This window comes from Sciurus carolinensis, chromosome 10 (assembly GCF_902686445.1).
Source record: "Sciurus carolinensis chromosome 10, mSciCar1.2, whole genome shotgun sequence".
Lineage (NCBI taxonomy): Eukaryota > Metazoa > Chordata > Mammalia > Rodentia > Sciuridae > Sciurus > Sciurus carolinensis.
This window is the reverse complement of record NC_062222.1, coordinates 107,607,150-107,631,749: the sequence shown is the minus strand read 5'-3', so window position 1 is coordinate 107,631,749 and position 24,600 is coordinate 107,607,150. Positions and strand designations below refer to the sequence as shown.

The following is a 24,600-nucleotide window of genomic DNA, read 5'->3' as shown; positions in this document are numbered from 1 at the left end:
CCAAATTTTACCCCAAGAGGTTCATGTCCCTGTCTGCCCGGAAATGGGCATTTCTGGTCAGTTTACAGATTTACTCTATCCATCACTCAAAACACCAACAGGAAGTGCCGCCCGAGGCCACACCTCTCCCAGGGGTACCTGTTTCATCCGGGGAGCTGGGGGAGGCACTGTCTTGGGACAATGTTGTCCAGCTTGACTCCTCGTCGCTTGGCGCCAGGTTCTGGATCCGGTGGAGTGCACAGTCGGTTTTGGCCCCTGTTTTAGGATGATCCTTTTTGGTCTCTGGGCTAGAGGACACTGTGGCTACTTGCCCGTCTTCTGGGCTGGACTGGGGTTTGTTTGGTTTCTGCAGCAGCAAGTCACCATTCCCAATGATGGCGGGGGCCTGGCCCTGGCCTGGCTGGGCTTTCTCTTCCCCGACCCCATGGCAGTTGCCCAGGTTCTGCTCTAGTTCTCTGGTTGAGGTTTCCAGGTCTGCATAGTAATTTAGGAAGCTCTTAGTTCTCCTGGGCTGGGAGGGCAAAATCTCACAGCTGGAGGAATCCTGCGGGTGGGGCTCTTTACCCTCTAACTTCTCAGAAGTTATGTTGATGACCGCAGCGGGGCTGATGTTTTTGTTGGGATCCTGCTGCCCTTGCTCTGCAGCCTTCCGGAGCTGGTTCTCCCCATTTTTCACCAGTTTGATGTTGGCAGAGCCATTTCCCAGCAGGGGCTGTGCAGCTGGATCTGAGAGGCCCATAGCCGCCTGGATGTTAGTTAGTGCATACTTTTTCCTGCATTTGGGAGGTGTGCTGTTCTTGGTGTCTGAGTGTTTTATTTCGGCATTCAGCAGTTCATTGTGGGAAGAACGGAGATTAAGGGTGTTTGGTGGTGTGGCTGGGCTGTTCCGATTGGCGACGTCTGTGGTTCCGCTGCTGGCCATAAACACTGCCAAGGTGTCAGCACCCGAGTCAGCTGGGAAAAAGGAAAATTGGTCAATCAGATGCTGGCCCTGACTGCATGAGTTACCATGCAGTGTGAGCTGACATTTTTATACAGTAAATTGAAAGAATCGATGCTTCTGCTGCATGATACCCTCCTGCAAAACTGACCTATTTCCCTCCTTATTTCACAGTTAGTTCATATGTTAAACAGGAGCAAATAAAGGGCTTAGTATGGATATCCCAAAGTCAATTTTTAGAAAAGCTAAGACGTCTAAGGATCTAAGTTTTACTTGGAATAAAAAAAGCATTTTGAATTCATACAGAAGCATTTCCTTCTGGTCTTCATTTTTCACAATCCTGAAAATCATTCCCTTTCCAAACATTTATACATTTGTATCCCATAGTTCCTTCCTGCCACAAAAACAAAAAAATTGCTCAAAATTTTTCTGGGACTCTGGTTCTCTTAATCACCCTGAGAGGTCATTGTTCAGTGATGTTCCATATATCCAAGCTAATTTTCCTCAACCACATTTAGAAAATGTGTTCCTAATGCCTGGAAAACCAAACCTCCATTAGAGTTTGCTAATGTCTTTATGAACAGTTTTGACCTGGGCTTACTGTGTGTGCCCAACAGAAATTTTAAAGAAATGGTTTAATATCTTTCTTTTTTTATTATTATTTTTTTTTATTTTTACAGACTGCATTTTGATTCATTGTACATAAATGGGTTCAACTTTTCATTTCTATAGTTGTACACAATGTAGATTCACGCCATTCATGTAATCATACATATACTTAGGGTAATACTGTCTTCTCATTCTACTATCTTTCCATCCCTAACCACTCCTGTCCCATTTTCCTCTACACCATCCAAAGTTCCTTCATTCTTCTCTTCCCCTGCCACCACCTCGTTATATATCATCATCTACTTATCAGAGAAAACATTCAGGCTTTGGTTTTTGGGGCTTGGCCTATTTCACTTTAATTTCTGAAGAACACAAACACATACAAACAAAACTACTACTAAAAATGCAGCAATGAGCCCTGGGCCACAGACAACATGTTGGAGTCCCCAAAGGCATCTGAATATATTCCACTGAATTAAAATACAGACTCAGCTGTCTGCAGTCATCACGTGCCCTTGCAGAACTCCTGGCAAACTATCTGACAGTTGCAGTTATCTCAAATATTGCTCGTACCATCAGTGATTTATTCCATATGTCTCTTGTTAGGAAGAAAGGCTTTTCGGATTAGGAGAGAATAAAATTCATCAGCAAGAATTTCAAAGGTTTCAGGTTTCCCAGTCCCTGAGCAATGGTTTCCTTATCTGATCCTCTGCCCTCCACATCGACTTTGGTGATCTCTACATCAGGAGCAGAAGAACCAAAGCACAGCTCCTAACATTCTTGAAATTGTATTCTGACAACTCTCTTTTTCTCCCCCAAGCAAAACAGGGATCTTCACAGAAGAGGAGGGTAAGAATTTCTCCCCGTTTGGGGACTTAGAATTATCTCTTTATCAACAAATACTTGGGTTGGGAAATTTTAGAAGAGTCACTCATTCTAGAATCTTCCGGGAAGCTAGGCAATGTCCATGGGCTCTAGGCCATGGGGCCCATAAGCTACCTAAGAGCTATATCCCAAAGAGGCTGAACTTTGGGTCCCATTCTTTAAAATTATAAGAATTCCTGCTTACCCAGGACTCTACTTCAGTTCTTAGGTCTCATTTATAGGAATAGAGATTTTAGTGTGTTTCTTCCTTTTAAATAATGCTCTGGCAATTGAATATTTTTTAAAAATTAAGACTGATCACTACTACCATTTTATAGAAAACATGTTTCAATTTATAGTTCAGTTTCATTCAGGAGTACTATTTGATATGAGCGGACCCCAGACTGAACTCACATGAACTTTTCCCTGAGATAGTCATAGCATAGATACAAGGAAAGTTGACTTTAATTCCTTCAGAATTTAGAGTGATATGAGAAAAAGGAAAGCTTCTAGCTTCCTAAAAGGCATAGCAACCAATTCCTATGAAGCTGTTTCATGATTTTAGGTACTTTATTCTAGCATGTTATTGTTTAATAAAAATTTTATTTGTTTATAACTATAAACATTTTCAGAATGCCATCTGAATTTCTAAGTGATTTTAATATTTAAGTAGTTTTTCTATTCTGTATGTGACATATCACAACTTTCAGCCATGTTCTCATAAGGCTTTTGGATCCCACTGCCCTCTCAGTGACCAAGTAACTCTCTCCCTTGCTAAAAATCACAGCGGGTCAGGGAGGGGGAGCTAGGTTAGAACAGGACTGTCCCGCAAAAAAGTGGATGTGCAAACTCAGCTGTATATGCTGTACCTGGTTGATGTGAGGATTTACAACTGAAAAGGCCTGCAGAGAGCTTAGCACAAAATGTAACAATAACTAACTGCACCTCACTTCTTTGTATCCAAGCCATAAAGGACAGGGCTACCTGCCAAGGCTCCCAAGTTGACCACCACCCTACTTATCTAAGTGACAGAAATGCTCTTGTTGCAGAGGAACAGAGTGGGTAGACTACAAGAAGGGACAAAGAAGTGGGTCTATGGTTTTGTTTTGTTTTTATTTTTTTGGTACTGGGGACTGAACCCAGGTGTGTTTTATCTCTGAGTTACAACTTAAGCCCTTTTTATTTTGAGACAGGGTCTTGCTGAGCTGCTTAAGGTCTTACTAAGTATCTGAGACTAGACTTGAACTTGTAATCCTGGCTTAGCCTCCAGAGGCCCTTGGGTTATAATTGTGGGCCACCCTGCCCAGCTGAGGGTTTCATTATGAAAAAACAAAAATTCTTCAAGGTTCAGAGGGAGGAGGTTTACATTTCTATTTAAGTGAAAGAAAAATTGTATAAATTTGCTTAAAACCTAATATTTAGCTTTTTTTCTTTGGAAATCAAAAGACCTGAGCAATAAGATCAGATATACTTTCAACACACACACACACACACAGAATTTCTTATACTCTTCATTTCTTTGTTCAAAATGGAGATAATACTAGTAGCTACCCTTCCAGACTTTGCTGAGGACTAAAAGAGATGACTGTCATTAACCTAATGGTTGGCATATCATAAGAGCTCAAAACACGCTAGAGATTATCATCACTTTATAGTTCCCTCCTTCCCTGCATACATTTGTTTCTGTGGAAGACATTCAATATTTACAAAAATCAGCTTGGGTGGTGGCTAACAGGTGAGAGAAGAAAATGGTCTTCTCTTCTCAGGGTGCAGAAGATCTGAAGGGAAGAAGATATATTATCTTCTGGGGAGACTATACCAATCAAGACATGAAAGGACAGGTGGCACAATAGAAGGGAAAGAGCTGGCCAAGGGTTCTGTGAAGTATGCTCTAGGACTTTGGACTTGATCCTGAGGCAAGAGTATGAAGGATGAATTGGAGACTAAAGTGTATATGTGAGTGTGTGTGAGGTGTATTTGTTTTTATGTTGGTATCTTCCACTACCACATTCTCAGAGAAGATGATGAATATGGCAAAAAGGCATTAAAGAAGCAATGTAAACTAGGAGATCAAAACAACAATGGTCATCAGAGAAACAGTGGAATGAGATAGAAGGGCTATCACACTCATCATGATGGTTAATATGGACTGTCAACTTAAAGAGAGAGATGTCTAGGATTAAGAGACTTCTGGGAAGACTTCTAGATCTAATAAATTCAGCAAAGTAGTAGGATACAAGATGAACATACAAAAAACAATAGTTTTCTTGTAACTCCAATAAAGAGTTCACCAAGAAAGAAATCAAGGAAACTACTTCATTCACCATAGCCTCAACAAATAGCAATAATAATGACTTAGGACTTAATCTAACTAAGGTGGTAAAAGCCCTCTACAATGAAAATTATAAAACACTTTAGAATAATACTGAAGAAGACCTTAGAAGATGCAAGACCTACCATGTTCATGGATAGGCAGAATTAATATAATCAAAATGGCCATATTACTAAAAACCCTAGAGATTCAATGCAATTCCCTGGGTCAAGGGTTCAATATTTTCTCTCATGAGGAAGCTAGAGAGAAGGGGAAAAAAGTTCAAAAGAGGATCTCCTGTAAATAAAAGGGAGATCAATAGAGGAGAGGCAGGCAACCAAGAGGGACGGAGGATGGGACAGAATGGGGAAGAACTGGGGAATAAACTTGACCAAATTATGCTATGTGCATGTGTGAATATTTCACAAGGAATTCCAATTTTATAAATAACTATAATGCACCAATTAAAAATAAATAAATAGAAGAAAAACTAATAGAGTAAAGGAAAGGGAATAGAAGAGGGAGAGGGGATGGTTAAGGGGAAGTACTGGGGATTAATATAGCAAATTATGTTATATGCATTTATGAATAGGTAAAAAATGAACCCCACTATTATGTATAACTACTAATAAAAACATTTTTTAAAGATTTATGGGGTATTGATAAGGGTGTTTCCAGACTGGCATGTGGGACAGCAAACTGAGTGTGGAAGAGACCCACCATGAATGTAGGTGGCACAATTCAATAAACTGGGGTCTAGGTGGAACCAAATCCAGAAGGAGGAATCCATGGAAGACAAGAACTGGATTTTTCTTTAGAAGATGTGTCTACTGCTGCTGCCATTCCCCAGGACATGGGACTACAGCCTCTTTACTTTTCCAAAGCAGATTCTGACCACTGCTCTCCTGGGAGGGCTACATCACTGGTGCCTCTTGTTCTAAGACTCCAGCATGTTGGATTGAGCAACTTTTGTTCCATTTTGTTCTCCAGCTTACAGACAGCCCTGTGGGCCCAGTTTTTGATTGTGCAAGCCAATTTAATAAATTCCCTTTTATAATTGTATGTATGTATAAAAAATATAAATTCTACTGATTCTGTTCTCTGGAGAACCCTGATTAATATGTTCACCATTCACAAGGCAGGCTCCATCTCCATGTTCCCTTCTTTCTGGAATTATAATGGACTCTGCTCTTTACCAAAGGGGAGCAAGACCTAGACATTAAGGTCAGTTGGGCAAAAATCTGGTTCTTTTCCAAAAGAGTTCCAGCTCTGGTCATTCATTTCTTGACCAGTGTTGGGATCCAGTTTCCTGAGGTCATGGAAAGTGCACCCTGAAGAATTCGCACCAGAGTTCCTGTTTATTAGCCAAAGTCAAGGAAGCTGGAATAACACATGCAGCAGAACAGCAATAACTCCTTACACTAGGCTAATTCTTGTGGGACAAGATGACCCTATTTAAGAAGAATAAGGTTCCAACTGTACTACCTGCTACATACTTTAGGTGTATGCTTCCTGGCATGTTATGAGAATATATAGTGTTTTGTCACTGGGGGAAATGTTTTCTTAGTACTAGCAAACAAGTTAGTTGTTTTCAATATGGTATGCCATAGTTAAGATTTAACCTCACACTACCCTATAAAAGATGTGCTGTGCAAGAATAAAGCAGTCTGCGGCTTTATTCCCCAGCCAGTCTGCACCAATAAACAAACTGTCAATTTTAAGACCCAGAGTCTTCGTACATAATTGTGGGACCAAAGGCTCAGTAGTAGTTCATTCCAGGCAGACCAAAGCATAAAGATGAGATTCCCATTAGCCACCTGGATTTAGAAGCAAAAATGAAAAAGAATTTGGTGAACTGAGTGATTAGAAGGACATCAGTGACTTCCAACACCTCAGTTTCAGGACAATGGTAGTGGTGGGCAAAGAGTGACCCTTAAGGAGCTTCACTATAAAACTGGAGAGGACAGGATGGCAGTTGGAAGATGATCCTGGGTTACAGGGAGGAATTTTGTTTTTTAACAACGAGTATCTTTGTCATGTTTTACTGTTCAGAGGCTATAAAAACAGAAGCCAGAACAGAGAGAAGAGTGACAGCACAGAAGAGGAACTGGCCAATGTGGTAGCATCTAGGTGATGAGAGAAGAGAAGAGAAGAGGACCACAGCAGATGGGGAAGAGTCAGCCCCACCCAAGATAAAAGGCACATCTTCATGTTAGAAGAGATGGGAGGGAATGAGGATTGGCACAGATGCATAAGTCACTACAGTGACTCAAAACTGCAGAAAAGACAAACTGATAGCCTCGTTTTTCTCTATGAAGATAAATCTTCCCCTGGAGGAAGCAGCCTGGGTGGGGTGTGGGGAGACCTGGTAGGGAACAGAGGGGGATGGGATAAGGTTTCAGGCGTGCTGTAGGAGAGGATGCACTCTGGGATCTGGGTAGAGCAGGGAGTGAGGGAATGAGACCCGAGGAAGTGAAGAGGTAGGGAAAGAAAAAGGTCAGGGATCGAAAGTCTCAGAAAGGTTGAGGAACAGGCATGAAAGGAATAACTGTCCTCAACCCTGGCGGCATGTTAGGATTCCTTACGGAGCTTTAAGAAAATATAGCTACCTAGGTTCTACTCCTGAGGACGCTCCCAAAGATTCTGATTCAACTACCTGGGACTGCGCCCATCAGGGTGTTAAATGTGCTTTGGGTGGTTCCACTGTGTGGCCAGGGCTGAGAACCACTGGGGGAAAGGAAGTGAGAGATCTGGAGGAGCAGGATGGTCTACACCTGAGATGATTTCAGAGACACGTGGAGCACTCTGATCACATACACCATCTCCCCTGTCTTCCCAAATGTCCTCGGCATCCTTCCCTCCAGCAAATTCTGTTCCTCTTCTGAAGTTCGGGGAGATGTGAAGTCTTCTTTTGCCCCTCCAGAGCTCCATGCCTACGTTCCCACGCCTTCATAAACACATCTCTACTACAGCACCACTCACTCTGCCTCACTGTCATTTTTAATATGATTGAGTTTCCCATTAGACTGTGACTCTCAAGTACAGCAGTCTAGCACACGGCAGGCTTAATAAGCATTTGTAGGAGAAATCCTCCAATAACATGAAAAAGGCAAATGTTTCATTAACGTCACAAGAAATATTGACATACAATATCTAAATATAATTCTAGAGTTTCTTATCAAAGGATGAAAGGAGTCTACCACTATGACCTGAATGGAAAATTCACTTTTCCTTCTTTGAGAAAGTTAGCTAATGATAGTAAAAAAAAGAAAGGGTGATCAACAGTCATCTCAAATTTAACCCCATCTAGCATCTGAGCGAGGATTAAAATAAAATCCTGCAATATAATGTCTACACCAATTATCCTGCTCCTCAGTCTCAGCTCCAGGAAATTCTTGCTCAATTCCATCCATGACTCTGTAAAGAAGACTCTTGGTGTCAAAGGTTCATGTCTTGTGACCCAGAGCAGAATGCTGCACTTCTCTGCCAAACAAGACTGTTCACCAGCTGCAATCCTGTCCTCTTGAAGTGCTCCGTTTGATCTGAGGAGCACTGGGGCCTAACCAAGGCTTTGGTGTGCATGTGTCCTGGACATCCCACCATCCAGTTCTGGGTCTTCCACTAACTTTAATTCATCATAAATAGCATCTACAATGTTAGGGACAATGAACAGAAAAGAATTAAGTAGAACAGTTATTAAGAGCATAATAATTTAACAAAGTATGGAGAAAAATGAATGCTGTGTGGTTATAAAAATGAAAGGACAGCTCTCCTCCCCTCATCCTAAGATCCCACCCTCTTTTGACTTTTCCAGTTTACAAGCAGGACAATTTTAGCCTGCTTTCCCCAGTACTGAAGCTAAATTGACACTCTGATCAAAAGTTGATGCATTTAAGCCAGTCCCATTTTAACCTGCCTCATATACTTTTACTACACATTTGAGACCAAAGAACACTTGGTCTATTATTCCCCACAAATTGGGGACGTGGGGAGAAACAAATCCTCCTAAGCATGGGCTGGACTCTGAGAACTCAAGGCATTACCAGCTTCCTAGATTCCCAAGCTAGAAACCTTGTGTTTCTCATCTTCCCAAAGTCTTAACAATTATACTTGAAAATGTTGCTCCAATAATTCAAGTGCCCCCTTCCTACCTTCTCTCTGCCTGGTTTCAGGGCCTCATTCCTTACTCTGGATTTTTCTGTGGGAATCATTAATATAACGGCTTTCTCCAACTCCATCTACCCTAACTACAGGGTGTATATCCCCATTCTCAAAATCTAAAGTTCAAAATGCTCCAGAATCTGAAACTTTCTGAGTACCTCCATAATAATACAAGAATAAAATTCCACATGTGACCTCGTGTGACTGGCTGCAGTCAAAATGCAGACCCACTAAAAATATATAAAAATTACGTTCAGGCTGCATGTATAAGGTGTACAGGAAGCATAAATCAATTGCAGGTTTAGACTTGGGTCCATTCCCAGGACATCTCATTATATATATGCAGAAAGTCAAAATCTGAAACACTTCTAATCCTAAGCATTTTGAATAAGGGATAGTTGACCTGAGTAGATGCCCCACTTGATGTGTGCATGCATATGCACACATATTTGCATATATTTAACTTTTTGAAGAATTGCCACATATTTTATAAAGTATCTACACCATTTTACAGTTCCACCAGCGGGGGAAAGGGTTCCAGTTTCTCCAAATCCTTGCTAACACTGGTTATCGTCTCTTTTATTATGGCCATCCTAGATGGGATTAAATGGTATCTCCACTGTGGTTCTGATTTACATTTTCCTTTCAATTTTATATTCCCAGAATTCCTAGTTCCTTATACAAAGTTGGTCATTAAGAGCACTCAACGCATTTTTTGTTCACTCACTCGTTCAATATTTATCAATCACCTACTAATGTGCTAGGCTGTCTCCTTACGACCATGAACACAACAGTGAACAAAATAAGCAGAATTGGTGAGGAATGAATAAGCAAGATGCCAGTAACCACAAGGGCTTGTCTGAGTACAGAGGTGGCTTCCTCCTGGATTTGTGAGGGGGTTGGGTCCCAAATGACTTTGCTATCACCTCCAAATCTATTCATCGTGGTGTTCTGAGTGTGAATCTGGAAGGTCCAACATCAACTCAAGAGGCTCAATTCCTATTCCAGAGGTAGGTTCAGATTTAAGAGTGTGACAAAAATGAATATTACTACTGTCCTCGCTGTCCTGCATGTACAATGGAGAAACATCTATTAGAGCCTGGCCTTATTCCCTCCTTGTTAATAGTTCCATGATTTTGTGAGGGAGAGAATCAGCCTTCCTTTACACACATTCATTCATTCGACTAACTTTTTTTTTTTTTTTTTGTGTGTGTGTGTGTGTGTATGCTACCACGTGCCAGAGACATTTCTAAGTGCTGAGGATATGGCAGTGAAAAAATTGACAAAGTAAAAATATCTCCTGTTGGAGCTTATGTTCTAGGGTTTTGGCCCACGTGTTTCAGGCAGAGATGGATGCACCCTTATCTCAGGGGGCACAGCCAGAGCAGCAAATCCCCCACAGTTCTGGGGGCTGGCTCAAGGAAAAGAATGTGACCCACGTAGAGGCAGTCATGAGACCTTTGCTGGAATAAGAGGCACTCTCGTTTCTCTTTTGTAAACGAGCAGATTTAAGCCTAGAGGTTCCAGGGGTCACAGCATAAGTGTGAACCTAACAAGAAAAACAGAACCAAGAGACAGAAAGTGAACAAGTCCTAATGGCATTGTTAGAATAAAAAGTAAAGCATGCTGAACACGAGAGCCCTGGATTTCTCAGGTCAATAGACTTATTTATCTATCTTGCTTAAGCCACTTTGATCTGGGTTTTCTCTTTTTTACTACTAAAAGGGCCCTAGTTAATACATGGAGTATTTTCTAAGAAGCCAAAACAGAAAAGTAAGTAAGTCAAGTAAATAAGTTACTTTCACAGCAAACACAGCTTTTCTCAAACCTAGGCACAAAGGCCTCAGTGTGGACGCTGCTAGGCAGACCAACCCCTAACCCAGCTCACAACCTAGTACAGCCCTGTCCAGATTCTGCAGTTAAACATGGCTTCCCCACCTCTTTCTCTCTCTCTCTCTCTCTCTCTCTCTCTCTCACTCTCTCTCTCTTTCTTTTTTTTTTTTTTAAGACATCTAGACTGTGTCAAAGAAAAAAACCTGTCAGTAATGACAGGAAACCCTTCTCTCTTCAGTAACCGTCTGCTCACTCTCCTCCTCCTACCATGATACTCTTGTAAAATTGAAAATGAACTGACAGATGGGCCCAAGGAAGCCCAACGTTTGTCCCACTCTTGAATGAGACTTCATGTTTCTTCACTTTTGCTTTCCTACTATACAATTTTATTTCCACTGAAGAGTTAATAGCAAATCTACTACCCAGAGGAAATGCTGTCTTTTGAACTGGACCTCAAAGTATTAAGGAAAAGAAATAAACTCAGACTTTTCCTTTGAGGAAGGAGAGGCAAAATAAAACTGGTTTCCTGAAATTAGTCATGAAAGCAAACCTTCAATGTGACAAAAATGATAAGAACTTCTCTGTGAACAAAAGAAGCAAAAGGTACTAGAAGGAGCGTGGGCCACTGGGTCAGGAAGATCACAGGATGACAGCCTGGGAAGCTTCCAAGACTAAGATAGTAACTCCACAGGCTGATTTATAGGGCCTAAGATAAAGGGGTCCTTCCAACAGCTAGGTCTTCCTCACCTCAGGGCTCCCCACACCTGCTCAACCTAACTGCCTGAGGGCTCACTCCATGCAAGCTCCCAGTGAAACTGAGGACACGAGACAGACGGATCAAACACTTTTAAGAAACTTGATCAGATCTTCACTGTGTTGGACTAGCCATTCCACAATGTATATACATTTCAAAACAAAATTTTACATAATAAACATATATAACTTTTGTCAATTAAAAAAGAAAATATGAAACATTATTTTAAAAAACTCCAGAGCGGGTGATGAGAAAGAGGAAGTTATTACATAAACTCACACGTCTGAAGTAGGCAGAAGGCCTCATGGAAACGTGGGTCTTATAAGGAGAGTGGGCCAGGGGAGGTTTCCCACCAAAGGAAGTGCTAAGCTGGGCCTGAAGCGTAGTTAGGAGTGTACCAGTGGACAGGCAGAAAAAGAAACTCCAGGTGGGGGGAAGTCTAGCATTTCATCATAACACCTGGCAGATGTGGCGACCTGTTACTTTGGAAACACAAAGCAGAATTTGTGTACTCAGATAAAAAGACCTTGGAAAGTAGTCCCTTTGGGAAATTATATGCTTACTCCAAGGATATTTTCACTGCTCATTTTGAAGCTGTTTTCACTCCTTAGGAAAGTTTCAATATCTTCTGAAGAAGAATTTATTTTTTAATAGAGCTCTAGACTTTTATGGCCAAGTATGATGAAGATGGTCAATGACCAAGCTTGAGAATACTGGTTTAGGGGAAAGGAGTATGTAAGGAGCTATAAAGGAACATTATGTGTTTCCTTGGGTAACTGAGAAGCTGGGTGCCAAGTCAATTCCAAAAGGAGAAAATATTAAACAATTTTAAATAACAAAGTCCTTGAAATAGGGTAACAACTGGACTATGTTATGGGATAAGAACTACTTGGAAGGGACCCTTGAACTGCATCCTGAAGGGTCAAAAGGTATTTTCCAGGCAGGTAATATTATAAATTCTGGGAGATATGTCTTTTAAAACACTTTAGACAGGCTCTTTTAGTTGCAAATGCAAGCCTGTAGCCAGAGCTCCCAAGAATTGAAAAATCTTTCCTCATTACTTGCCATTTGAATTTTCAAAAAAAAAAAAAAAAAAGGAAAAGTCTAGAATAAGATACTCCACTGAGATAAGAATACTGCTTTCCCTGTAAAAATTGTTACCTTCTATATCGATGCATGATAGTAGCAGCTGTTATTTAAAAATCATGCTAGATAACTGTTTCAGTATCTCATATAACTACCAAGGAACAAAGCAATCTGAATCCTGCAGAAGGAATGAGTACATCATCATAACAATGTACAGCAACAGCAAGAAATTTCTAGAAGTTATTAGATTCTTCCCCTCCATAGGAGGGGGAAAAAAAACATCCTTTTATATATTTGCCAGTCTTACTATTTTAATGTTTCAAACTGAGATTACTTGCAATGTAATGTAAGATTTTACAGGACTACTAAAAAGAATTATTCTCAATATTTAAAATCTACTTTTTTATCTTAGTGTAATAGTAGAATTTATTGAAGAACAGAAACAGGACCAGACTGTTGCAGTGTAACAGGGGACCCGATAGCAGGTTTTCTCTCTAAAAATCTATTTTTTAAAAGGACATATGTATTTGTCTTTAGTTCCTAAAATTAAAATACCTATTCAAATATGTATTTACAAACAAAATCTAACCCTTCCCCAAATCATCACAGCATGAAGAGACAGTCTTTAAGAATCAGCTTTATGTTCCTGATTTTCCCACATAAACTTAGGTTTGTCATATTATTGACTTTTTTTTTTTTAATAAAAAGGGTGTTTCTCGCCACTCATATGCTAATGCTGAAATCAGTGTTTATTTTACTCTTATTATTGTTTACTTCTTTGTTGAAATGTAACATGCAAAGTGTTATATAAAGGAGAAAAGGACTTGAACATATTTAATAAGTTTCACTTTAAAGATATTAATATCTATTTATCCATAGTTAAGCCCACTTATTTAAATAATGAGAACTTGCTGAGTGATATGTGTCTTAAGAAAAATAGAATCGACAGATCTGCCCCATGTAGTCCTATACTATGTTTAATTTGAAATGCTATTTTCTATTGTTTTTTCCTTATTATGTTTTCATGAGGGTAAGAATTAAATCTCACATCATGTTGGGTGTAGACTAGCAGCTATCATGAGACAAAGAAAGGAACATACAACAAAATTAAGGGTTTTTTTGTTTGTTTTTCTGAAGACCTGAAATTAATCCGTATTAGGTTCAAGGAGAATACTAAATGGGGAATTCTATCCTAGACGAACTTCACAGAATAAGAGGCAAACCAAGATTCAACATTAACAGCAACTGCTTTGTTTATATTTCAACAGCTCACAGGTAAAATTCATAATGCTAGACAGTACAATTTCAGTTTTAATTTCTTGTTGTTGTCAACTAAAATATTTTTACATGATGACATGAGCAGCCATGCAATTAGACAAATATGGTTAAGTTCTATCCTTCTACCTTATTTTGGATATTCATTTTTCCATTAGCAAAGAACAATGAAAACCAGAAGCATGTTATTTTAGCAAATTATGAGTTTAATATTAAAATAATTATCTCATATGTTTTATAAGGGTATAATATTTAACTGCTTCTCTGCATTGAAATATGTGAAAATATATCTAACCTGGAAGTACTTCTGACATGGATCACTGGGCGTCAGCAATGGTGCAGGAAATAGTTTATAATGTGCAATCTAAAAAACAAAAAGGAATCATTTGAGACATTAAAACCCCAAATATCAAAGCATAAAAGGAAAAGAGCATAGCATTAAAAATCCTTCCAAAAGATGTTAAAAATGCTAAACAAATTTTGGCAATTTATGTACAAATTTTTGTTTATTTACAGTCAATCCCACCACTTCTGCTCTAATTTGAATTCCTACTAAACCACATTTCCCACAAACATTTATTGAGAATTTTCCCCACGCCCAGCCAAAGCTGTCTGTCTCAAGTTTCCAATGCTTTTTCCCCACTAAACACACACACAATTCAGAAGCGACTAAGCAAAAAACTAACATACTTTGTTACATAAAAACTAAAACCTTCTGTTTAGAAAAAAAAATTGCTATAAACATGGTAAAAATGAGAAACAAATTACCATCACAGATGACATAAAAGAACAATTTTCCTTCCTATAGAAAGCAATCCCTGAAATCATTAAGAAAACTAAGAACAAGTCTACAGGAAAATGAGCGAAAGACAAAGGACAGGAACAAGTCCCAAGAGAAACACAAATGCCCAAGGAGCATAAGTAACTAACCTCATTTGAAACTAAACGAAATGCAATCGAAATACAATGACTGACTGGTTCTCCTACAGACTGCCAAGATGAAGGAGCTTGAGAACACATCATCTAAGGAGAGGACACTGGAAACAGGAATTCTCAAACCTTGCCAGTGGGAGTAAAAACCCATAATGGGGGGTGGGAAGAGTTAGTGTTAGGGTTAGAGTTAGGGTTAGGGAGGGGGGTAAAAATGGAGGAAGGAAGGACTGTATAGAGGGAAAAGAGGGGTAGGAGGGGAGGGGGGAAGGGAAAAAAATAACAGAATGAATCAAACATTACCCTATGTAAATTTATGATTACACAAATGGTATGCCTTTACGCCATGTACAGAGAAACAACATGTATCCCATTTGTGTAAAATAATAAAAAAAAAAAAACCACAGAATGCTTTGGAGGACCATTTGCAAATATCTGAGCAAATTCAAAATACGTCGAACTCTACTGCTCAGCAAATTCACCACGAAGAATTCATTTCATTGATAAACTCACATTGATTCTATCATCCTACAACCCAAAATACCTGGTAATGACCTAACTGGCATTCAGTGGACAACTGGCTCATTAAGTTATGATACATCTATCTAATGCCACCATTAGCAACATGAAGAGGAACTGTGTGCACCCATATGGAAAGGGTGTTAAGTCACATCACCGAGAGGTCACTAACATGCAGGGCATGGCATGATATAATCTGACTAAACATTTTAAAAGCACACATAAATGAACACACACACAGGTGCACACTTACACACCTGTATTTACAGAAGAAATTTCTTAAAGGAACAGTATGGACCTAGAAACAGGGGTAAGCTGTCAGTTTACCAAATTAGATACATAACAAGGGAAACTAAAAACAGACCTTGTTTTCAAAGAGTCTGCTATCAGGAAAGTCACTTAGACAGATAATGTATTATAGTAGGCTAAATGAGGATATGGCATGATTTCATTTATATAAAGTACAAAAACAGGAAAAAACAGTGTGTCGGGATGGTAGTGGGGGTGGCGGAAGAGGAAGACACAGGAGAGCAGTTTCAGGGATCCTGGTCATGGCCATGAACTGTTTTCTTGACTGAATGGGAAAAATTCATCAAGCTGGGCTGCTATGTGCACATTTCTATAAGTGTATTACCATTTTATAAAAAGTTACAAGAAAAGGCTAAAGGAGAGGCTTTCTGAAGCATAATTCAAATGGAAAAACTTTATATTTGCAAAGTCTCTAAATTCTAACTTAACCTTTCCAAACTAGTAACCTTTAATGAGCATTACTTCCAACTTTATGATTCAGATAATGACCTGACAACTTGGTCTGCTGGTCCACAATACATTTTTAATTATATTTTCACATACTGTGGGTAAGGCTCATTACTCTGGTATAATTAAAGGGGTGGGTTTATTTTAAACTGTTCTGAAATACCAAGAGGTTGCCTCCCTCCGGACACATTTGTCTTCACCCCATGCCTTTCTTAGCTCCTTAAAAGTATTTCACAATTTGGTCTGGGGTTGTGGCTCAGTGGTAGAGCACTTGCCTGGCATGTGTTCCATCCTCAGCACCGCATATAAAAAAATAAAATAAATATCTATTGACAATTTAAAAAAAATTTTTTTAAAGTATTTCACAATTCAGTTTTCCTTTGGGTGTTTTTTTTTTTTTTGGGGGGGAGGTCTTTAAGGCACCTTAAATTATAAAGCAGAAACAGTGAGATGATAAATAGTTCAAGAAATAAACACCAATAAAGTAGAGAGAAAAGAAAAGGCACACTGACGTGCATACTTCGGGAAGGCTTGAAGGAAAGCTAAGCACATGCACATCTTTTACTGTATATAATCCTTAAAATAGTCCTGTTTCCCTGACCTGAACCAAACTCCACCTTTAGTAATTATCGGTAATTATCAACCATTCCATGCTTACCACACACCATGCATTATGCTAGAAGCAGGGGTGCAAGACAGTTTAGTCAACAAAAACTAGTTCTCTCTCCAGTGTAAAATGTGGTCCATTGGGGGAGATGGATATTAATCACAAAATTAACTCAGATCAACACGTAAATATGTATGTTCTGGGAGAAAATAACTCGGTTGTTAACAAAAGACAGGTGCCAGGCTGCAGTCTGGAAAGGCTCCCCTGAGACAATGAAATTTAAGATGCGATTTGAGGACTAAGTAGGATTTAGGAAGGAAAAATATTTCTTAAATACCTACCATGCGCAAGAAGGCATTTCCTGGTCCTGGGGATGGAGTACAAATATCCAAGCTACTTTTCCTTGATAAATGAACCTAATCTGGTAAAACAGTTTCTGACAGGGACTTGTTGGCATGGACTAACTGTACACAAATAACAACTTGAGAAAGAACAAAAGTGGCACTTAGGAAATGGGAAAACACTATGCAAATGTACAGTTTTAAGAATCATCTACAGGGGCTGGGGTTGTGGATCAGTGGCAGAGTGCTTGCTTGCCTAACGTGTGAGGCACTGGGTTTGATTCTCAGCGCTGCATATAAATAAATAAAATAAAAATCCACTGACAACTAAAAAACATTAAAAAAAAAAAAAAGAATAATCTACAGCTGTGCTGCTCCATATGGTAGCTACTAGTAGCACCACAGAGCTTTCAAACAGTAAAAAGGTAACCAGTACAACTGAGGAATTGAATTTTCAACTATATTAACTATAATTAATTTAATTACAAATTCATAAACATTAGCTGACTCACTGGAAAATGTTTAAGTTACCTTGGAACTTCTAGCACAGGTGAGCCTAACTTTTCAACTCCGAATTTCTTAGAATCTAAATACAGGCCAAGTATTTCTGATGAATACAATGAATATTTTGCATCTGATTTCAGTGCTATGAGTGTAAAAGATAAGTTGATTTTGAAGATTTTGCACAGAAAAAAATGTAAAATGTCTCAATAATATTTTAAATACTGAATTAATGTTGAAATGATAATAGTTTGGATGTAATGAGTTAAACATGTTTAAATTAAATTCAACTTTTTAAATTTTTGTTTTCATGTGGTACTAGAAATTTCAATTTACATATGTGCCTTGACTTTTATTTCTATTGGAGAAGCACTGATCCAGAGAATGTAGACAGAGTCCAAAACTTTACATTAAATTAAATTATTATCTATCTTAATCAAATGATTATCTACCTTCTATCTGTAAAAGTAAAGACTAGCCGAAATGTTATCTCAGCTGTAATGCTGGAGATTTTGCCAGCAGCATTCAGAGCAAGTGCCCTTCTTTCCACAAAAATCACATTCTGAGGTCAAAGGTGCTGGGGACGAATGGCAGGCCACTACACGTTCTGCATCAGGAACACAGTTGTGACTTTAAGGTGAAGCATAAAATGACCTAAATGAAATAGTCTACAGTGCTTCCCTTCCTTCCAGCAGTGTTTGCCTGCGCCCCATTAATGAAAATCCATTATGCTGACAGGCCTTGGGGTAATGCTATTAGGGCATAATAAACATTCCACAGGGCCTGAGAGCGCCCACAACCAGAATTCACGAAAGCACAATTAAACAAATAAATGAGAGAATAAATAAATAAAACACCCACTTCTATTTTGGTTCAGTGTAAGATGCCAGGCACTTGCAAATGATTTCAAACAGAATAAAAATCAGACAAAGAATTCTGCTTTGCCCGTCTTCCCCAAATACAGCCAAAGAACTCAGGCAAATTCTTCCTTCTCAATTGACCACCCTCTCTGTCCTGCCTGCTCTCTCTTCAGACATTGTTATGGTTTGTTGTGATTTGTGTCCCCCAAGGGTCTACCATGATGAAAGGCCTGGTCCCCAGGGCAGTGCTGTTGGAAGGTGGTGGGCCCTTTGGGAGTTGGGGCCTTATGCGAGGCCTTGAGGTCATGGAGGGGTTGAGGGTGTGAGATAGTTGTCCCTCAACCCCTTGGTAGTTCTGGCAAAAGAGCTGTTACAGAGCCTGAGTTTGGGCATTCCCAGGTGGCTCTCCTGCTGGTCTGAGACATAACCCCTGGCCTGCTCCCACACATTCACATCATCGTTCCCCGTCATTACCCACCATGATGTGACTGTTAGTCAACTTTTTTTTCTTTTTTTCTATAACAAAATACCTGGGATAATTAACTTATAGAGAGGAAAAGTTTATTGTGGTTTACAGTTTTGAAAGTTTCAGTTCATGGTCAGTTAGCACTGTTGCTTTTGGGCTTGTGGTGAGGTGGCATGTCATGGCAGGAACACACTGTGTAACAAAGCTGCTCACCTCATAGCCGGGATGGGAAAAAGGAGAAAAGAGAACACAGGGTCCCACAATTCCCTCTGAGGATACATCCCTAGTGACTTAAAACTCCCAGTAGGCCTCACCTCTTAAAACTTATACTACCTTCCAGCAGCGGCATAGATTGGGGACTAAACCTTGCATACCTGACCTTTGGGGGAACACCCCAATCCAAACTGCAGCAGTGACAAACTTCACTGCAACTGAGCTGATAGAGGTGCCATGCCCTTAAACCTCCACCACTCTGAGCTAAACTACCCTTCTCTATTTATAATGTAGCTGCCTCAGATATTCATTGTAATAACATAAAGCTGACTAATACAGACATTAAGTACTGCATGTGGTTCCATAATTCCTCTCCTATCCACAATGTCAGATAAATAACTTCTCTGTTCACAATCCCTCCCTTATCCAAGAATCTCCAGAATTAAGTTCTTCTACAACCTCTCCTTTACTCAAATCCTTAGTTACCTTCAAGTAGCTATTTTTCTGGAAACTCTAATGCTGTGTAACCCTATCAAACTCAATACTTCCTTACTATGATAAATATTTTTTTGTTATGGCTAGGATATGAGGTATCCCCCCAAAGTTCCTGTATTAATGCGGGAGGTGAACTGGTTAGAGAGCAGTGATCTAATCCATGGATTAATTCATTTGATGGATTAATAATCTGAATGGATTACTGGGTGGTAATTGTAGGCAGGTGGGGCAGGGCTGGAGAAATGAGGTCACTAGGTGCATGCCTTGGACATTAAATATTTTGCCCCTGGCTCTTTGCTCTTTCTGTTTCCTGGTTAGCAAGAACAGAGCAGATTTTTCTCCGACACACCCTTCCACCATGATATTCTGCCTTACCTGTAGTCCAGAGTGATAGAGTCAATTTACCATGGACAGAACTTCTGAAACCGTGAAACCAAATAAACTTTCCTCCTTTAAGTTATTCTGGTCAGATATTTGGTCACAGAGATGAAAAGCTGACTAACACACTTATAACAACCCTTTATTCTCTTGAAGTAAAATTCATAGATATGTAACTTATCTACACACAAAACTTCCAGAAGGGATACATTTCAATAAATAGATTCTCAGGCATGGTATACTAGGAATCATGATGAATAGTCATCAGACATTTGCATATGTACAGAATCACTGTGAGTGTAACAGCTATATGCAGACAGACAAAAGTTGTGTGTTGTATGGACAACTCAGATATCATGATATACACTGTTGTCATTAACATTAACTTCAAAATACTGAACAACTCTTAGGAAATACCAAAGACATTAAACATAATTATCTTTTGATTAGAAGAAGTTTTCACTTCTAGATTCAAGCGTCTATTAAAACCATAAGCTGGGTGCAGTGGAACATGCCTGTGATCCCAGTGGCTCGGGAGGCTGAGGCATGAGAATCGCGAGTCTAAAGCCAGCCTCAGAAATAGTGAGGCGCTAAGCAACTCAGTGAGATCCTGTCTCTAAATAAAATACAAATAGGGCTGGGGATGCGGCTCAGAGGTTAAGTGCCCCTAGTTCAATCCCCGGAACACCCCCACCAAAAAAACCAAACACACTTTACGTGTAGAACTTTTGGGATAATTATAAACATGTAGTTTACCTACATGAATATTTAGCAGGTTGCCTAGAACTTAAGACATTTTTTGTTAGACAGGGCAGTCCTGGATGCTGCAAGGTATTTATCATTCTGGTTCTCTACCCCCAAAACTGATGTAGTGAGTTCCCTTCTATACTCTTAAGGAGTTCTAGCTATTCTATTCCTAAATTCCCTACTTTGCAAATTTAGACCTTTGCCCAGATTCTATTCCTCTTCTTAACTCATTGGACATTTAAAGTCTATATGACTGAACCACTACTTAGTTTGCAAGCTTTTTCTCTTGTCTTGGTCAATGTCAAATTATGGCTACCACCAATCTGACAGTTACTATAAGGATTAAACAAGGTACCAAATGTTGACCACTTACTTTGCTTAGTTCTGAGGATATTCTCAACATTCATAAATGATAACTGCTATTACTGTTAATATTTTCTTACACATATGATTTGTTTTCTGAACTAGGTTGTAAGCTCTAGTGCCTTGGAGATCTTTGTACACCCCCACTAAGTACCCAGTAAACTTTGGTGACTCATATCTCCCATCTTCTTTCCCTGTCCTATCCTGATTTCTTGTGAAAATATTCACAAGTAGCCTGAGTCCATGAATGGAGCTAAGAACTTCAACTATGGAAATGGTGCTTTTGCCATTATTGAAACCATCACTGTAACCTGACAAGCAGAGTGCCCAAATGCTGCTGGTATACATTTTTTCTTGAAAATCTGTAGGGCGTATTAACTGATAAATATTTTTAAAGTAGGCACTGCACACCAGGATTAGACTTATCTATAACTACATACTAATTCAATCTTACTTTAGGGTTTTAAAGATTTTCCCATGAAGAACTTCATCTCTGTTTCAAGATCTGCAAAATGCAGCAGCTATCGCAGATGACCAGGTTTCCTTCCAGTCCCAGCACCATACACTATTTATGATGTGACAGGCACTGAGCCAGGTAGGTAGTTTATAAGGCTCATCTCCCTGAGCATGTCCAACAACCCTATGAACGAGGCATTATAATGATGTCAATTGTATAGAATGACGAACAGGCACAGAGGTTTAGATAACATGTCCAAGGTCATACAGGAGGCAGTGACAGAGCTGGTACAGGACCCACAACTGTTTACCTCCAAGACCAGGCTCATGACCCCGATGCCGTGTTCACCAGGACTCCTTTGCTTGAAGCTGACTTGACCTGAATGAATTAATGCTGTAAGACAATTTTGCCACATTATTAGGGTTCTTTGGACTTTCTGTCCACAATCTTGACAATAGTAAATTAAAAACAATAGCTGGCAAGTAAAACCTGAATCTGCTCTTTCCTTATAGTCCAGAAAGCAAATAGAGTACAATTGAGAAAAAGTATGTGAAATTTTAACTCATCTGGAGGAAGATTCTAAAGAAAGAAAATGAAGTAAAACTCAAGAAAAGGCAAATTTATTTTGAAAAATCCTTTAAATTGCCAGTTTAGTACAATACAACAATGAAACAAACAGAATGTATACAATTTTGTAATGGACATATAATAGAGAATTTAGTAGTACACGTACACATGCAAATTTTATTCCAACATTTTTTACTTCCACATAAAAGACAGTAGAAGTGTACATATGAAATTTATATGTAATATTGTGCCCCATGGAGAAAAAAAACTTAAATTTTTTTAAATTTAGGGAACATAAACTTTTAGTAGTTGCATCCACATACCTGGGACTCTGTATTTCAGTTAAGAATCATTGCTCTGGGAGATCCTAAACTGACCATATATGTAATTTTAAAAAGAGAAAAAAAAAGTTACAGTAACCAAGGTACAGGAACCAACTCTTTCTCTAATTTCTATGGCTTAAGCAGAACACAAAAGAACTTAAGAATTTGTGATTTTGGTTCTTTATCCTACTCCATTTAATGTTCTCCAAGCCAGATTTCCAAACAACTAATTCTGAGAGCACCATCAAACAAAGAAATATGCACAGACAGGGAGAAGTCTGTTTTCTAAAATGTTTCCTGGGGGAAAACACCAACAACCAGAAAAGAAATATTTTCAAGACAGATCATTAAATGTAGATGTTTCCATTTATGAGTTACTTTTATAACTATGAATCAGAAAAATTTTAAATGAAACAAAAGACATTATGCTTCCCCACAATATACTTATGTCTAAGTAAGTATATTGATGTATACTTATACTTAGACATATAGTTATATGTCTAAGGCATTACATCTGCAGTTTAGAAATAACAGCAATGCTTCACAAGAAGTGCCAATTTAAAATATGCTACTGGATAGCTGTGAGGGACTCACTGCATTAATGGAGCCAACTGACAGCCTCTATATCCCCACCCTCTGCTCTGTAATTCTGTAGTCCCTTTCCACTGGCTCTGGGCTCAGCCATGTGACTGACTTTGGTCAACTGGATGTTAGCAAATGAGATGACATAGTTTGCCCATTTCAAGATCCTTAAAGAAGACATAATCTGTGCTACTGTCATGAGACACACCAAGGCTGGCCTGTAGGAAGGATGCTGGAGGCGTGGGTAGATTGGCTGAGTCCTTTCAGCCAAGGTCATCTTAGACCAGGCTATGCCGCCCAACATAACCCATGGAAGCACTCTGCAAAGATGAGTACAACTGTAGACCGTTCCTGCAGAGGACTGCAGGAACAATGAGCAAGCTCAGCAGAGACTCCTGGCAGAATCACCCAGTTGTCCTGAAGATATTAATGGCTATTGTTGAAGTCACTGGGTTTTAGGACGCATTTTGTCATGTGTCCTTATTGTAGAGTAGATAAATGATACACGAATTATACCTAAAACAACAAAATGTGATTACAGAAGAGCTGTTGAGATTAAAGCTGAGTTGATCCGGGAGAGGGATGATGCTTTGTGAAGATCCTACTGTGGGAATCAACCTGTTTCTGAGATTCACGCCCTCCCTAGGTTATCACACAGCCTCGCCTTCGTTAGTACAGGTGCCTTCAGCCTCTCACTAGCTGCACGTGCACAGCACGCCACTATCCTCAGACATTAGAAAACTCTGTGATGGAGCAAATTTTAGATAGTCATCATAAGGACATGTAAACAGCATTATTTCCATTAGGAAAAAGAATCAGAAACAGGTTAAATGTTCATCAATAGAAAATTGATTAAATAAAGTATTATATAATACTATTCATCACTCAAAACTGGGGATACTTCTGTCTGTAATTATGCAGAAAGGATCTTTACTAAACATTACAGAATAAAAAAAATCTAGCTATAAAATAGTATAATGAAGACATAGGCACTCTACACACAATGCTTTCAATTTCTTTGCTTAAAAATTATCACAATAATCCCAGCGTCTCAAGAGGCTGAAGCAGGATGATGGAGAGTTCAAAGCCAGCCTCAGCAACTTAGAGAGGTCCTAAACAACCCAGTGAGACCCTGTCTCTAAATAAGATACAATAAAGGGCTGGGGATGTGGCTCAGTGGTTAAGTGCCCCTGGATTCAATCCCTGGTCCAAAAATGTCACAGGAAGTTAGAAAGGCAGTATGTGCAATGCCATTCTTTCATAAAAAACTGTTAAAATATTTTTACAATAAAATAAAGCACATATTCAGAAGACAACACAAAACCACCTATTACTATAAAGACATTACTCTTCTAATTACTACCCAGATCAAAAAATAGAGTTCAGTATCTACACTAGAAGATCCTCAGGTTCTGCTTTCCCACCTCCAAAAGCAAACTCTTGAATTTATGGCAAGTGCTTCTTTTTCCTTATGATTTTCTTACCCAAGAATATAACCCTACGCAGTATAGTTAAGTGATGCCTATTTTCTAAAATTTGACAAACCTTTTAGGATACATTTAATCTACACCCCACTCTGTCCTTTCCTTTTCTTGACAACTGACTCATTAAAGACTCGGGGCCGTCTGAGCCGTGGAACTTCCACAGCGTGGTCTTTGCTGG

General features: G+C 39.2%; 1 protein-coding gene across 13 annotated transcripts in view; it reads right to left on the bottom strand.

Moving 5' to 3' along the window:
• Positions 1-24,600, bottom strand: part of Apbb2 (amyloid beta precursor protein binding family B member 2) — a 332,249-nt gene that overhangs the window by 160,206 nt on the left and 147,443 nt on the right. For all 13 annotated transcript variants that reach the window (XM_047566062.1, XM_047566068.1, XM_047566056.1 and 10 more), the window contains 2 exons: positions 14,129-14,197; positions 139-954 (listed from right to left, as the gene is read on the bottom strand). In XM_047566062.1, the coding sequence (XP_047422018.1) occupies positions 139-954; positions 14,129-14,147 (835 nt within the window). In that variant the 5' untranslated portion in view covers positions 14,148-14,197. The remainder of the gene's footprint in view (positions 1-138; positions 955-14,128; positions 14,198-24,600) is intronic.